General features: G+C 52.0%; 1 protein-coding gene across 2 annotated transcripts in view; it reads right to left on the bottom strand.

Annotated features, from left to right (window-relative positions):
• Positions 1-12,657: 12,657 nt before the first annotated feature.
• The window catches only part of RCAN1 (regulator of calcineurin 1), a 29,492-nt gene continuing 25,454 nt past the window's right edge, over positions 12,658-16,695 (bottom strand). For both annotated transcript variants that reach the window (XM_050332879.1, XM_050332878.1), the window contains exons 3-4: positions 15,954-16,113; positions 12,658-15,081 (exon numbers count right to left, since the gene is read on the bottom strand). In XM_050332879.1, the coding sequence (XP_050188836.1) occupies positions 14,906-15,081; positions 15,954-16,113 (336 nt within the window). In that variant the 3' untranslated portion in view covers positions 12,658-14,905. The remainder of the gene's footprint in view (positions 15,082-15,953; positions 16,114-16,695) is intronic.

Raw genomic sequence — 16,695 nt, 5'->3', positions numbered from 1 at the left:
GAACATTAAATCAGTTCTCTGACACACTGGGTAGGTGTCCCATTATTTCGAAGAAGAATCCCAGAATCCCAGAATCCGCTGAGTTGGAAGGGATCCACGAGGATCATCGAGCCCAGCTCTTAACCCTGCACAGGGCCATCCCCAAGAAATCCAATCCATCTCCCCAAAAAACCATCCACCCCAGTTTATCCTGGTGGGTGCAGCTGCCTCGGGTTCCCATCCAGCCCGAAGGAGCAGGAAAAACCCCTGGCACGGCTGGAACAGCAAACAAAGCCTGGCAGGCAGAGAGCCCTGCCTGGCTCCCTCTTTTCCATCAGTTCAGCTCTGCTGCCCGGCAGCTCCTGGAGCTTCCCAGTTCTCCACCACCCCCTGCCCTTGTTCCCAGTGCCGGTACAGACCTGGCGGGCGCAGGGCTCCAGCAATTCCCGGGAAGCAGCAGTGGGAAGATGCCAGCCTGGAGAGCCCCCAGCGGGTGGCTCGTGGCTCCCGCGGGGACAGCAGCCTGGCTGTCCCTGTGCCCTGGCTGTCCCTGTGCCCTGGCTGTCCCTGTGCCTCTGGCTGCGGGCTCAGCGTGACAGGTGAGAGGCAAACAGGGAAGCACCTGGAGCCACTGGATGGGGGAGGGCAGGAGCGGCACCTCCCGTGTCCGGCCCCGGGGGAGGTGCTGGGGGGGCACGGGGGGTGGCACAGGGGGTGGCACAGGCTCTGGCAGGCAGGAGAGTTATCACAGAGCCATGGGATATTCTGAGCTGGGATGGACCCTCCAGGCTTATCCAGTCCCCTGCCCAGGACACCCCAACACTCCCCCTGTCCCTCAGAGCGTTGCCCAAACGCTCCTGGAGCTCTGGCAGCCTTGGGGCCGTGCCCACTGCCCTGGGGAGCCTGGGCAGTGCCAACCACCCTCTGGGGGAAGAACCTTGTGCTGAGCTCCAAGCTGAGCCTGCCCTGGCACAGCTCCAGCCCTTCCCTGGGTGCTGTCCCTGTCCCAGCCAGCAGAGGTGGGAGCTGCCCCTCGGGAGGAGCTGCAGCCCCCGATGAATCTCCCCTCAGTCCCCTCTGCTCCAGGGAGGTGTTGGGATGTTGGGACATCTCCAGTGGAGCTGCCCTTGCTCCCTGACACATCTCCCCTGCTCCTCACACACACAGACACCTCCTGCCCTGCGTGTCCTTGGGTCTACACAAGGGACAAAACCATGCAGGAGGCTTTTCTAGAATCAGAAATTGTGGTTTTTAGAAACAGAAATGGTGCCAGCAGAGTCTCCTGGGAGCAGGAGGTAAGGGGAGGTCCATCTTCCCGAGATATTGCACATTTGGGCACGGCCCCAAGGCTGCCAGAGCTCCAGGAGCGTTTGGGCAACGCTCTGAGGGACAGGGGGGAGTGTTGGGGTGTCCTGGGCAGGGCCAGGGGTGGCACTGGGTGATCCTTGGGGGTCCCTCCCAGCTCAGGATATTCAGTGATTCCCTGATTTTGGGGTGCAAGCAGGAAGGAGGAGCCATCCCCAGGGCTGCCCTCAAACCCAGCACAAACCCCTCACTGACTGCTCTGTGTTCCAGCAAATTCAATGTTCTGGAAGCATCTGGGCAACCTCTGTTTGACTTTGGGGGGACTGGAGAGCTCCTGTGACAGGGACATTATTGTTTTATATGATATTTATATAACTACAACCCCAGGCACGAGTTTTCTTTGCCCTGATGGATCTGTCAGCAGGCAGAGATTTCCTTTCCTTCGGCTCCAATACAACGTGGAGAGTGATGGGATCCCTCAGGGAGCTTTTCCTGGGAAGGTCACAGAGGACATTTCCCAGCACAGGAACCTGAAGATCTCATGGAACCATATTCCTGGAAGTCTTTTGGTTTTAATTTTGCCTTGCTGTCGTTTTGAGGAAAGAAATAGTGCAATAAGTACAGTCAGGGTGTATGAAAACCTGCTTTACTTTTGCAGTGAATTGTTGCTCTTCCTTGGAAAAGCTGCTGCTGTGCCCTTGGACAAGTCCAGATCTTTGGCACTTTCTTGTGTTAATCCCTCAAAATCAGGGGGAATCATGGAAGCAAAGCCTCCCTGGCAGAGTTTTCTGGGCTCCTGAGGGAGAGGGAGGGGGAAATAACTCTGAAGGTGCCTTTGGGCACTCAGTGACCCGAGCTGGGCTCAGCTCGTGGCAGCCCCAGCTCTGCTGCCTTGGGGCTGATCCAGGGGGGCACAGGGGGATGACTGGGACCCTTCTCCAGCTCCAGCCCCAGCTCCCATCCCAGGAATGTCCCCCCACCAAAGGGCTCGTTGCTGAAGGTCTTGGCCAGTCCCTTGGGGATGTGACCCCCAGTTCAGCCCAAATGCTGCAGAAATGCCTTTGGATTGGGGTTATCCAAGGCATCCTACAAAGGATGGGCTTCCAGGAGAACCCCAGCACAGGATGGGATTATCCAGGTCATTTTACAGGGTTTGGGCTCTCTGGAAAACCCCAGGTCGGCAAATCTGTCCAAGAGAGTGACGTTTATTCACTTCCTGCTGTCCCAAGTCCTAAAAACAAGGCTTTGGACCACCTGGTCCCCCCACATTTGCACAATATTTGCCATCATCCAACTGCAAAATAAAGGTGCCCCTGGCTGCAGCAGCAGGAGGGATTCCACAGGGAAGGGAAGCAGTAAAGTCAAATGTGGGGATTTACATGGAAATGCAATTTAGATGGAAAAAACCCCCACGAAGTTAAATTAAAAATGTACTGGGAGCTGCAGAGTTTGGAAGAGGTGGAGGATGGAGGCACTTACAACCACATAAGAAGGTTAAGTTCAATTCCCTTCCTGCAGAGGAATTCAGGGATGACAGGACAGAGAGGGAAGGGAAGGAAAAAAGAAAGGAAAGAAAAGAAGGAAAGAAAGAAGGAAAGAAAAAGAAAGAGAGAGAGAAGAGAATGAAAGAGGAAGAAAGAGAAAGAAGAAGAAAGAGAAGAAAGAAAGAAGAAGAGAAGAAAGAAAGAGAAGGAAGAAAGGAGAGAAAGAGAAAGAAAGAAGGAAAAGAAGGAAAGGAAGGGAAGGAAGAAGGAAAGGAAGGAAAAGAAGGAAGGAAAGGAAGAGAAGAGGAAGGAAAGAAAAGGAAGGAAAGAAGGAAGGAAAGGAAGGAAGGGAAGGAAGGGAAGGAAAGAAGGAAGGAAAGGAAGAAGGGAAGGAAGGGAAGAGAAGAAAAGAGAAGAAAAGAGAAAAAGAGAAGAAAAGAGAAGAGAAGAGAAGAGAGAAGAGGTGGTGCAGAAAGAACAAACTGCCCAAACATCATCTCTAAACTCCCAGGAATTTGCAGCAAATTGCTGGGTGAGGATGGCAGAGGAGGGACCTCCATTCCCGAGGAATGACCCCAACATCACACCCACCTGGGAACAGAGCCAGCCCAGGGGGAGGGGGAGCTTTGTATCCTGAGAAGCAAAAAACCCCAAACACCTTTCTGTGAGTGGAACTAAAGCAGGGACAGCTCTTGGGTCGTGCTCTGCCCTCCCAGGCACAGCTGTGAATGCATTCCCAGATTGCTGTGGGAGAAGTCAGACCTTGAGGCAGAGCCAGAGCTTTTGTAGCTGCTCCCAGAACACCTTCCCAAGCAGCAGCAGAGGAGCCACGTCAGGGAATCACAGAATCAGGGAAGGGTTTGGGTTGGGAAGGGACCTTAAAGATCCTCCAGCTCCATCTCCTGCCATCAAAGCCGGGTTGGATGGGGCTTGGAGCACCCTGTGCTGGTGGAAGGTGTCCCTGCCCATGGCAGGGGTGGCACTGGATGGGCTTTAAGGTCCCTCCCAACCCATTCCATGAGTCCATGTTCATTCCTTGGTTGGCACACAGAGTTTTCTCTTTCTTCCCTGGTCCCAGCCGAGCAGAAGGAACTGAAATCCTGCAGAGCTCAGGACCAGAAGATGCAGAGAAGTCGGCCCAGGAGGGGTTTTGCTCCCCCTGGCTCCAGTGTCCTCTGTCAGCTTCCTCTGCTTTAACACACAGCAGGAAAAGCCAAAGGGGTGTGGGGAGACCCTGAGGGATTTGGGACACTCGGGGTCTGACATGCCTGGAGCTTGTGGGGCTCCAGTGCTCCCATCATCACATCCAGCTGGATGATCCCGAGATCCAACCCCAACCATCCTGATCCTGAAGCAAAGGCACAACCCGTGCTGTGTTTCTTCCAGGAAACCTTGAGCAGCTCCTACAACCACGTCCCTGCTGGTTGAATCCACCTCACCCAACATCCTGAGTGACCAGAGCTTGGGGTTAGAAACCTTGGCTCCCTCAGGATCCTGCAGCACCCCTGGGCTGGAAATGCCCTGCAAAGGAGAAAACTGTGGGCACAGATTTTTTTCTGGCCTGGAGCTGGGTTTGGATCCACCCTGTGCAGCCTCTCTGCCCGTCCCTGCCCCAGCTGAGCACCGTCCAACATCTCTGACACCCACTTTGCCCTCCAGGCTGCAGGGGAAGAGCTGCAGATACTTCACTGGTAGACCAGCAACCCCAATTTCACCAAAAAATCACTAATCCTCCTCCATTTCAAATAAAATCAGCTCTTGTTTAAGACCTACCTGCAGTTGGTGTCCCCAGGTCCCTGCAGGGGCGTTGGGAGTTCAGACCAGGCTCAACCAGCCCTGCCTTGGGCCAAGGTGGGGCCAGTTCAGTCAGTCAGGGCTTAAATCCTGCCCTGTGCCAGCACCTGCAGGGCCAGGGCGAGGAGGAGAGCAGAGAACCTCCAAGATCACCGTCCAGTCCAGCCTGTGGCAGAGAGTTGGCTTCCTTGGCTGCTGCTTACCCCAAAATCTCCTCACAGCTCCACCTAATGACGCTGCTGGAGGGGAGGCTGCGGGAGGTGATGGGTGCTGGACACCCTGCAGCCAGGCTGGGAGGGCAGGGGGAGGCCAAGGCTGCTCCAAAAAGGCACTGCTGGGGAGGTAAATTCATCAGCTGGGGGGGGAGGCAAAGGTGGGGATGGGCAGAGGGGATGCTGAGGTGGAGCCCGAGAGGTTTGCACCGGTCCACGGAAAAGAAATGCCTGGATCGTGGAGTTGTGGAATGGTTGGGGTTGGAAGGGACCTTAAAGATCATCCAGTGCCACCCCCTGGGACACCTTCCACCAGCCCAGGTCGCTCCAAGCCCCCATCCAACCTGGCCTTGGACACTTCCAGGGATCCAGGGGCAGCCACAGCTTCTCTGGGCATCCCATTCCAGTCCCTCCCCACCCTCCCAGGGAAGATTTCCTTCGCAGTATCCCATCTAACCCTGCCCTTAAAGCCATTCCCTGTGTCCTGTCCCTCCATGCTCTTGTCCCCAGTCCCTCTCCAGCTCTCCTGGAGCCCCTTTAGGCCCTGGAAGGGGCTCTGAGGTGTCCCCAGAGCTTTGAAGATTCACAGTATCTGTAAGAGCAGCCTCCAAGCCCAGTCCCTCCCTGCCCTATTGTCCTGTTTTTGTGTGCAGACAGGAAGAAAGGGAGAAGGACAAGGAGCTCTCTGAATCCCCAGAGTCAGCTGTGGTGGTGAAAAGCCCACCTGCCTCACCTGATGGCTTTGTGAGAGCCAGGAAACCTTTTCCTTCCACACCAGCAGCTCCTGAACCAGACAGGGAGCCAGAACCTCCCTGTGCAACCATCTCTGGGGAGGGAACTGCTCCCAACTCCTGCTGCCCCCATCCACCACATTTCCAACTGGAAGACGCTCTGGGAAATGGAGCAGGGCTGGAGAGTGCAATGGAGAGGGATTTTGTAGGGACAGGACGAGGGGATGCCCTGGAGCTGAAGGAGGGCAGGGTTAGATGGGATACTGGGAAGGAATCCTTGGCTGGGAGGGTGGGGAGGTCCTGGCACTGCAGGATCCTTGTGGGTCCCTCCCAGCTCAGGACTCTCCAGGATTCTGTGATCCTGGCTGTGCCACAGGGGCATTTTCTCCACATATTTTCATTACTTCAGGCATTTCCTTTCCTCCTCAGCAAAACGAGTCTTCCCAGTTCTTTTGAATTCCCTCCCACTCCAAACAACAGGAGCGAAACTGTCCCTCCTTACCTCGGGCTGCCACACATTCCTCTCGCTTTCCATGAGGGATTCTTGCTGAACTCATCATTCCCATTCCCCCCAGTCACCGGGAAAGGCTGGAGCCTGTGCTGGTCCCCAGTCAGGGCTGGAAAAGCACCTGGATCTTGTGTCCTGCAGCTCAGTCACAACTCGGTGTTTGTGAAGGAGTTTGGTTCATTACTGAGGTGTTTCAATAGACTACTCTCATTCCCTACTTTTAAACATTCCTGGAGCTCTGCTGTCTCGTGCCTGGGCAGCAAATGGCCTCAGGGAAGAGGCTGCAGGGAAATGAAAGCTAAAAATAAAGTTGCAGATCCACACAGAGACACTTTGGGAGGCCCAGACGTACTGTGGGAGAGCAGTTCTTTCATGGAAATCCCAGATCGCTACAAAATCCATGGGATTTCACAGAACCATGGAATCCCTGAGGTTGGAAAAGCCCTCCCAGCCCATGGATCCCCCTGTGCCCCATCCCCACCCTGTCCCCCAGCCCAGAGCACTGAGTGCCACGGCCAGGCCTGCCTTGGACACCTCCAGGGCTGGGCACTCCAAACCTCCCTGGGCAGCCCCTGCCAAGGCCTGACCACCCTTGCCAGCAACAAATTCCTCCTCCTGGCCAACCTGAGCCTACCCTGGCACAGCTGGAGGCCGTTCCCTCTCCTCCTGTCCCTGTTCCCTGGGAGCAGAGCCCGACCCCCCCCGGCTCCCCCCTCCTGGCAGGGATTGCAGAGCCAGAAGGTCCCTCCTGAGCCTCCTTTTCTCCAGGCTGAGCCCCCCCAGCTCCCTCAGCCCCTCCTGCTGCTCCAGCCCCTTCCCAGCTCCCTTCCCTTCCCTGCACACGCTCCAGCCCCTCAGTGTCTCTTCCAGGAGGTTCCAGAACTGGACACAGCCCTGGGGGTCCCTCAGCAGTGCCAGCACAGGGGACAATCCCTGCCCTGGACCTGCTGGATGGGGCTTGGAGCACCCTGAGCTGGTGGGAGGTGTCCCTGCTCATGGCAGGGGGTGCCACTGGATGGGCTTTAAGGTCCCTTCCCACCCAAACCATCCCATAACTCCAGGATCACTGCCCCAGGCCGTTCCTGATGCACTGACTGAGGGATTTACTCCTTTTAAGCCTCCTTTGTTTGTTCCGGGCGAGGAAACGGAAAATGTGAATTCAAGCCCTGCTCCAGATATAGAACATTATTCCTTTGGTCTGGAGAGTTGGGTTTCCAAACACCATCCATTACTCAAAGTGCATTAATGCAGCAGCTTTACCACCCAAATAGTTTCCAGCAGCTCTCACCAGGAGGATGTTTTCCACCCCTGGTGTCACAACCAGCCACGCTCGTGTCAAAAAAGCTCTGCTTGGCATCCCCTTGTGACCCAAATTTGAAAGAAATAAGTGGGGTTCTCGTCCATTTAGGGGTTTTAACCACCTGAGACCATCCCAGGAATGCTGCTGTGATTCTCCTCCACTCAGCCCTGTCCCAGCAAAGCTGAGCTTTGCTATCCTTAGTGCTTATCAACCTTCACAACATGCAATAATGCTGCTGGTGGAAAATTAATTAAACACGTTGACAGCCATGATTTGATTGCTGGAGATGAAGGAACCTCTCGGAAAGAGTCAAAGAGAGGAGTGGACCCCGAAGTGAAGCTTTCTAGGGCAAAGCAGCAGCAATAAAACAGCGGTTTTGTTTGCTCTGTTTACACCTTGGTGCTACGTCTCAAGGTCAAATTCGACCCCTGATGTTCCCACAGAACAGAAAAATGGGATTTTTTCCTTTGAATCTCACCCAAAAAAGTCATGAGTAAATTGTATCAGTAGAATCATGGAAGGGTTTGGGTTAGAAGGGACCTCAGAGCCCACCCAGTGCCACCCCCTGCCCTGGGCAGGGACACCTTCCACCAGCCCAGGGTGCTCCAAACCCCATCCAACCTGGCCCTGAAGAGATGTTCATGACCTGAGTGCTGCTCATCGACCCCAGGGAATAAACCAGGGCAGCAAAACTGCTGAAAATTACCCAGAGACAAACCTGAAATAACCAAAAATTCAATCAACCCTTTCCCTGCTCATTAAAGCTGCAACATCCACACCCTTGGGTGGGATCGGGGTCTCCTTTGGCCTCGGGAATCAGAACCACGGGGTGGGTTTGGGGTTGGGTTTGGGGTTTTGTTTTCTTTTTAAACTGAGATCAGCATTAAATCACCTTGTAAAACGTGGGACTCACAGAACCCCAGAGTCATCCAGGACTGAAGAGCCCTTCAGGATCATCCCCCAGCACCACCAGGATCAGCCCTGATCCACGTCCCCAAGGGCCACATGCAGACACCTCTGGGACACTCCCAGACACAGGGACTCCAAACCTCCCTAGGACACTTCTTGCAAGGCCTGACCACTCCTGCAGGGAAGTGTTCTCCAATCTCTGATGCTCTGGAGGGCACAGCCCAGCTCTGTGTGGCCCAGCCCAACCTTCCAGCAGCGCCATCCCCACCCCAGCTGGGCCAACCCAGAGCTCTTTTTCTGCCCAGCAAAGCAAACTGCACTCAGGGCACACTCAGGGCAAATAATGGGGGGGGGGGTTTCCCAGTCACAAAGGAGGAAGAAGGGGGCTCCCTCCCCAGCTCCACCCAGAGCAAACCCAGCACAAAAGGCCTCTGTTCTGTCTTGACAGCAAAAATCCCCTGGGTTTCCACCTGCACTGATAACAGGCCATAAACTGGGGTTGAAAGGATGTAAATGTGTTGGGTTGGAGAACGAGGGACTCCAAGGAACAGCACAGGGAGCACAGGGAGCTGCTGGAGAGAACCCAGAGGAGGCACCAAGAGGATCCCAGGGCTGGAGCAGCTCTGCTGGGAGGAAAGGCTGGCACAGCTGGGATTGTTCAGCTGGACAAGAGAAGCTTTGGGGGGACCTGAGTGTGGCCTTGCAGGGCCTGAAGGAGCTCCAGGAAAGATGGAGAGAGACTATTTCCAAGGGCTGGAGGGACAGGACAAGGGGGGATGGCTTCAAACTTCCAGAGGGCAGGAATAGATGGGATATTGGGAAGGAATTCCTCCTTGTGAGTGTGGGCAGGCCCTGGCACAGGTTGGGCAGAGAAGCTGTGGCTGCCCCTGGATCCCTGGAAGTGTCCAAGGCCAGGTTGGATGGGGCTTGGAGCACCCTGTGCTGGTGGAAGTTGTCCCTGCCCATGGCAGGGGATGGCACTGGATGATCTTTAAGGTCCCTTCCAACCCCAAACCATTCCATGAGTCTCTGAAATACCCAACCTTTCCTCCCCACAGACCAGGGCAAGGAATTAACTCATCCCTCCCTTCTGCCAGGTAACAAGTGACAGGACGAGAGGAAATGGCCTCAAGTTTCTCCAGGGGAGGTTTAGATTGGATAGTAAAGAAAATTCTTCAGAAAGGGTTGTAAAACCTTGGACTGGGCTGTCCAGGGGAGTGGTGGAGTCATCATCCCTGGAACTGTCCAAAAAACATGGATATGGCAGTTATGGACACAGTGAAGGTGGTGGTGCTGGGTTGACAGTTGGCCTCGATGACCTGCAAGGTCTTTTCCAACCTTAATGACTCTGGGATTCCCGTGATTTCCTTCCATTCCCAAAGGTTCCCCAAAAGCACCTGGCACTTGATCTCCCTCTCCAGACCTGACCCACTTTGGGACTCCTTCCATCCATGGCCCAGTTCCCACATCCGAGGTTGCCGACAGGGATCGAGGTCTGGGGGCTCCTGGGCAGGTCCCAGGTGAGGGCTGGGAGGAGGAGGAGGAGGAGGAAGAGGGAAGGACTAATCAAAGCCTGTGATTAATTATCCTCTGCAAACAAACATCAGGCTCCAGAAAGCCTCTGTCTGCAGCCACAGGAAGGAATCCCTGAGCACGAACTGGGGGGGGTCAATAAAACAGCCCCAACCCCAGAGCTCCCAGCTCAGGAAGTCTGGGGGAGCTCTCAGAGCTCCTTCCCAGAACACTTCACAAATTAAATCCTGCTGGAAATCGATTTTTTTTTTATCCCCCAGGGCAGCTGGGAATGGATGTGAGTGCTGGGAATTGTCCTTCCTGCAGGCTGGGCTGGGAGGGAGGGTGAGTAGGAAGGGGGAGGGCTGGTGCTGGTGCTCCTGTCCTTGGCACCCAGGGCTGGCATCTGCCCTGCTGAGTCACCCCCAGGGCTGCATCTGCTCCCTGATCCATGGGATCAAGGTTTGGGCTGGAAGGAACCTTAAGGATCATCCAGTGCCACCCCAGGGACACCTTCCACCAGCCCAGGGTGCTCCAAGTTTATCCAGCCTGGCCTTGGACACTTCCAGGGATCCAGGGGCAGCCACAGCTTCTCTGGGCAACCTGTGCCAGGGCCTGCCCACCCTCCCAGCCAGGAATTCCTTCCCAGGATCCCATCTAGCCCTGCTTTTTATCACTTTGAAGCCATTCCCTCTCCATGGGACACCCTGGCTGCTGCCCAGGATGGAATTCTTGCTCTCCCACACGGCACGGGTTGGCAGAGGGATTTACACTGCAGAGGGATTTACACCTGCTTTTCCATCCCACAGATTCCAGCTGCTAAACCACCCTCCTTCAGCAGCAGGAGCCACTGGAGCTGCTGCTCAGCCAGGACCTGCTGGAACAGCCAGGATTCCTGCCCTGCCTTCGGGAGCTGCTTTACAGCTCTGCCTGTTATTAAAGCTGTGGAAAAAATATCCCTGTGGAATGGAGACAGTTCCCAGAGCTGAAGGGACCTGGAAAAGTCCTGGTTACTCAGCAAATTGCTTTGGGGCCTTTGTTCAGTGACTTAGAAATATCATTTTCATGGTTTAGTATTGTCAAAGTGAATAAACCCAGCAGAATCCCAGGATTTCCTGGGATTTCCAACAGCCCTGTGTCCATCCTGAAAGATTCCCTCAGAGTGCTCAAAAATCCTAAAAGTGGAAAGCAAGAGGAGAAAACCCTGCTTTTTGTCAAGTCATGTATTCTCCCAACTCAAATAACATCAATAAGTGGATCAGTAATTTAATTACCACGAGGCTCAATCCTGCCCAGTTCAGCTCCAACCCTGGAAAATGTCCCTCTCCCTCCTTTTCACAATCCCTTTTAGGCACTGGAAGGGGCTCTAAGGTCTCCCTGGAGCCTTCCCTTCTCCAGGGTGACAATTGTAGCTGGTCCTCTTCACATCAGCCTGAGGATAAATCAACCTAAGGCACTATTTTGGATGGTTTTATCCCTCAGTTAATACACCCTGGGAATCAGCATCACTTTATCCAGAGGCTACAGGGAGCTGAGCACCCGAAATTCCCCTTTCCCAGCTGGAGCCAGCCAGTTTTCACTCCGGGGGCTCCTTTAAAGTAAGAAGAACAAAGAAGAAAAGAGAGTTTGCAAAGGTTTGATCATAAAACCATGGCATGGGTTGGGGTGGGAGGGACCTGGAGGATTTTTTCCACTCCTGCTGTCGGGGTGGGAGCCTGAGCTGGAGGTCGAGTCGTGAGGTCCCAGTTCCAGCTGTTGGTGGGTATTTAGCTCCACCTACGGGCACCTCCAGGGAGCTCTGGAAATCCTTGGAATGGACCCATTCAGTCGCGTTTTGAGGTTTTAATTCCACAATCAGAAAGGTTGGAGGAGACCTCCAGGATCATCCAGTCACAAAGCACCACCAGGATCACCCCTAATCCACATCCCCAGGGGCCACATGCAGACACCTCTGGGACACTCCCACACACAGGGACTCCACCACCTCCCTGGGACACTTCTTGCAAGGCCTGAGCACTCCTGCAGGGAGAAATTGTTTCTGATCTCTGCTCTGACCCTGCCCTGGGGCACTTTGAGGCCATTTCCTCTCCTCCTTTCCCTTGGGATGTGGCAGCAGAGCCCGACCCCCCCTCCCTGCCCCCTCCTGTCAGGGAGTTGCAGAGAGCAATGAGGTCCCCCCTGAGCCTCCTCTGCTCCAGATGAACCCCCCAGCTCCCTCAGCTGCTCCTCACGTTCTCCAAACCCTTCCCCAGCTCCGTTCCCTTCCCAAACGAACTGAATTCCTGGCCCAACTCAAGGTGACAACGGGTTTGAAGTGTGACAGCCACCACTTTATCCATGGAAATTCCATCAAGGGAAGATAAATCTGGCCCTGGCAGCTCCGTCCTGTCCCCCTGTTGTCACTGGAGTCACCTCTGTGGCCTTGCCTTAACTGTAAGTACCAAATCTGATGTTATTTGAGAGCTTGAGTGTCAAAATTTAGGAGTCTCTTGGGGAAGGTCTTCACCACTGGTGGGTTTGTTTTCTTTTGAGCCGATTTATGAATTAAAAAAAGCACTGGAAAGGGGTCATTTCCTGCCAAAAAAAGCCTCTTGGGCAAGGCAGGGTAGAAGCAAAGGGGACGGGTTTGTCCTCCCCAAGGTGTCACTGGGAGCTGGCAGAGCAGGGATTGTGCCCAGGGCAAAACCCAGGTGGGAACTGTTCCAGTGGTGTGGCTGGAACTCCAGTTCCAGTGGCTGGAGAGGGAGCTGCTGGAGTTCTGTCCTTCCCCACCCTGGACAGGCCTGGGCTGCAGGTTTATTTGGTTATTAAGGGTGTGAGCTGGCAATAAATCCTCCCCACCCCCTTGGCAAATCACTTGTTGGGAAGCTTCAAATCCCCATTTTGGAGCAAACCCTCTCCTGCACAAACACCACGACAGCTGTACAAGAAGAAGACAACAAAATATTTTAATTTAAATATGCCCCGTGCTACACAACTGTAGAAAATACCAACTAAGCATTCAGTTGAACATTAAAAATAAAAATAAAAATAAAATCAAAGGAAAAGGAACAGGCAAAGCCAAGGAGATACAACCAACACCCTGTCACCATTCCAAGATTTCCAGGCTTTCCAGTGGCCACTTCCTCAGTGTAGGAAAGGATAAAAATCAAGTCTTTTGGTGGGTTTAGCTGAAAAGCAGCACTGTTTGTTGTTGTTTTTTATTTAGGAAACAGAACAGCAGCTCCCTGGGTTTGTGATGGAAAAGTCATGTTCTGATTTGCCATGGTGGGAAAAAAAGACAGGAATTCTTCCATTTTAAATGGGATGAAACACCAAGTCCAGCAGGAATTTGAGGAACATGGGGAAAAAAAAATCTTGGAAAGGCTTAAAGGCAGTTGTGGCAAACCTGCTTTATTCCTTTATTTTGGGGGCTGGTACACGGGACACGGACCCAGCTGAATGTTGTACCCCCAAAATAACCTGAATTTCCCCTGTTTTGTCCACAAACCAGCTCCAGCAATACTTGGAATTAGCTCTTTTTAACACCAAGGACCAGGGTTTCTTCCAGTTTCCTGGGAACAGAGATCAAAGCCAGGGCAGAAAATTCCATGTATTCCCGTTCTCCAGTCACTGATTCCTCTGTCACTTGGCAGTGCCAGTCCTTCTTTCCCAGCTTGGAAGGGGCTCCATCCCACATCTTCAGCTTTAAAATAGGTATTATTTTTTAAAAAAACAAGGGTATTTAAGTCAATATTTGCTCCAACTCCTTCTCAGACCAACTGTGGCCAAAGCAAAGCAAGAGGGAACCACGTTTGGATTCCCAAAAAACACGGTGAGAAACTTCCAACGAACTTCCCAAGACCCATAAAAGATATTTTCCACAAAAATCAGCTCCTGTCTCTGCCAAAAAAATACTGACAACCTGTTTCAAGGTGAGGATCTCCAGTTTAAAAAAAGAAAACAACAAACAAAACAAGTAATAAAATACATTTCTCTCCTCTTTTATTTGCCTTGAAATTTGGATTATCAGGACTGTCTGGAACAATATAAAAACCCCTAAAAGCTTCTCCCACATATTCCCATTATTGAAATGTGCATTACTTGGCATTAAAGCATTTAACACCAGCTCAGTTTGGAGGCAAAGCTAACAAAAGTTTGGGATTTCTGGATATACAAAGCCGGTAGAAAAAGATCCAAGTGTGCAGCCTGGAGCAGGAACGGCCAAGGAAAAGGCACCATCTCTCCCCTCCCTGTTTTTACACCCTGTGTGGAATTTTACAATCACCATTAAACCTTTTCTCACAAAAAAAAAAAAAAAAAGCAGGTTCAAGTCCCTCCATCACCATTTTTTCCCCTGAAAAAATTCAGAATATGCACCATTAGCTTTATTTATACCCTTAAAAGTCCTTTATTCCCCCCCTCCCCAAGTCAAAGCTACCAAACAAACGTTATTGAAGATATAAATTATCTAGAACTTAAATAACTTAAAATCCATTTATTTCAGCAAGGCTCCCATTGCACTTTTTTAAATTTTTTTTCCAGACAAACTCCCCTGGAGGCATTTCAGAGGTTCAGATTTTTAAAAGCACGAGTCCCACTGCCCCTAAACCGAGGGGCTGAAGGAGTTTTGTGCCTGCTGGAAAGGCAGTGCTGATAAAAACAGATATAAATATAGGTATTTACACATCTAGAGGGAAATCTGGGGGGTGCCGGACAATAAATACTTGAAATACTCCCCCGTTTCCTGAAGCTCGTGAGAAACCCTAGAAAAGAACTCCCAAGTTACTTCAGAAGACCCACGAATACACATGCACAAAATGCAGGATAAGAAAAAGTACAATTCCCACGCTTTTCACCCTTAAAACCTTCCCTGTTATCCCGAGGTTTTCCACATGACTGGAGGATTGAAGAGTCGGGCAAGGAAAGCTCCCCCAGCTGCTTTACCCCCCCAAAACAAACCTGTTTTGTCTCAAAACACCATCCTGTTCTCCCAGCGATCTGGGAATGCCCCCATGGATCAACCTGCAGCCTCAAAAAAATAAGGAGGAAGCTTCCTTTATTTTCTCTGAGCAAACCTAAGACGGGAATTTCTCCGGCCGCCAAACCTGCGAGCCGCCCTTTCCGCGGCTTCCCCCTGGAAGCTCCCTACTCAAAACCCTTGGGAAAAACACCCAACCAGCAGCAGCAGCTCAGCTGAGATGGGCAGGGGTGTAATCCGGTCTCCTGGTCTGGATGATTTTGGGTTTGGGTTTCTTGGCGTCGTTGTCGCCGCCGCCGTCGTCGTCGCTGTCGTGGTCGCTCTCGCACACGTGCACCACGACACTGGGGGTGGTGGCGGTGGCGGCGTGCAGCTCGTACTTGTCCCCTGCAGCACAGAACAACACCCAGCTCGCACCCAAAGAACCTCCAAAAATTTACTGACTGGTTGGTCTGGGTTTGTTTTTGTTGATATTTTTTTTAAGGTGTGAAGATCAGCGAGGGAATAAAACCGCGCCGAGGGATTCTCGTTGAGCGCTGACTCGGCATTTAAAACACAAAATAATGCGATACAACTAAATAAAAATAAATTACAAACCCAGGCTTCAGGTAGTTTTAATTTCATGTTAAATCAGGGAAGGAACAAACTGGTTCTTTTCAGCTCTTCCCTGATTTTTTCCTTTTTTCCCTGGCCTCGTCACTCCTCAAGCTCCGTAAGAGCACAGCTGACCTGCACTCAGCTCTTCCAGCTCTGTTTTCCCAGGAATTTTAGGGGAGCTCAACAACAGGGAGAAAAGGGCCAACTTGGAGTGCCTTAAATATTTATTTTAAGAGCTTCAGGTTTCTTTCTGGTATTCCTAAAAAAATTCCAAGGAAAGCTTGGAGTAAAGGAACAGCAACTCTGCACTTTTCATACGAACAGCAGCTGTCTTGTTATTTATAATATTATAAATTATATTATCTATTCCTTCAATCTGTTCCATCAAAACCAGCTTTGCTTCCAAAACTGGCTTCAGGATAATTAAAATCTTTGATAAAAATATGTGATTTAATTTAAAACTATGGAATTCATCAGCAGGATCCTGGATGGACAGATTTCAAGTCCTACACGTGTAAGAAATCACTGTTTTTACTAAGAACTTCTTCTGACATTACCAGTTTAATTGGGAGGTAAGGATTTCTTGGAAAAGTCTGGGAAGCTCAGGAAGTTCAAAGGGGTTTTTTCCCTCGCTCCACATCCCGATTTTTACCCCTCCTCACCTGGTCCCAACTTGGAAATGGCATATAAGAGGTCATAGTTGATGACTGGAGTTGCATCTTCCACCTGCTTCCAATCCACGGGGGGAGAGGCCGGAGGGGAAATCAGGAACTGCTTGTCCGGATTCGGGGGTGCCAGGTGGGAGCTTCCAATGTGCAAAGTCTGGGAATAAAAAAAGGGCAGGAAAGCCAAAGGTGTGGCACTGTTATCCGAGGAATTTTAAGGCTGGCAGAGGTGTTGTTCTCTCACAGGGACTCAGGGTGGCAGCACGAGCCAGGACTGCACGGCCCAGCCACCACGTCCAATTCCCACGGAACTTCCAAAGAAGTTCCCTTAAATTCCCTGAAAACAAAACCTCTGTCCTTAAAATCCCGCAGTGGGGGGAAGCTGGATATTGGCTTTAATGACAAACGGGGGGGAAAGTCATTAACAAAAGAGAGGGGGGGGGGAATTCCAGGAGGGACAGAAATGAACTGGGACATCCAAAACAGACACACAGGGATTCATCTTCCCACAGAAGGATTCATTTTCCCATACAGGACTTCCTTTTCCTACACAGATATTCCTTTTCCCAGACAGGGATCCCTTTTCCCACAGAAGGTTTCTTTTTCCCCACAGAAGGATTCATTTTTCCCACACAAGGATTTCTTTTCCCATACCAGGATTCCTTTTCCCCACAGAAGGATTCATTTTCGTCACACAAGGAGTCCTCTTCCCATACAGGAGTTAATTTTTCCATACAGG

The sequence above is a fragment of the Myiozetetes cayanensis genome, unplaced genomic scaffold, assembly GCF_022539395.1.
Source record: "Myiozetetes cayanensis isolate MyiCay16 unplaced genomic scaffold, myiCay2020 scf5-8, whole genome shotgun sequence".
Classification (NCBI taxonomy): domain Eukaryota; kingdom Metazoa; phylum Chordata; class Aves; order Passeriformes; family Tyrannidae; genus Myiozetetes; species Myiozetetes cayanensis.
Note: the sequence above shows the minus strand (reverse complement) of the source record. Positions and strands in the feature narration are given on the sequence as shown.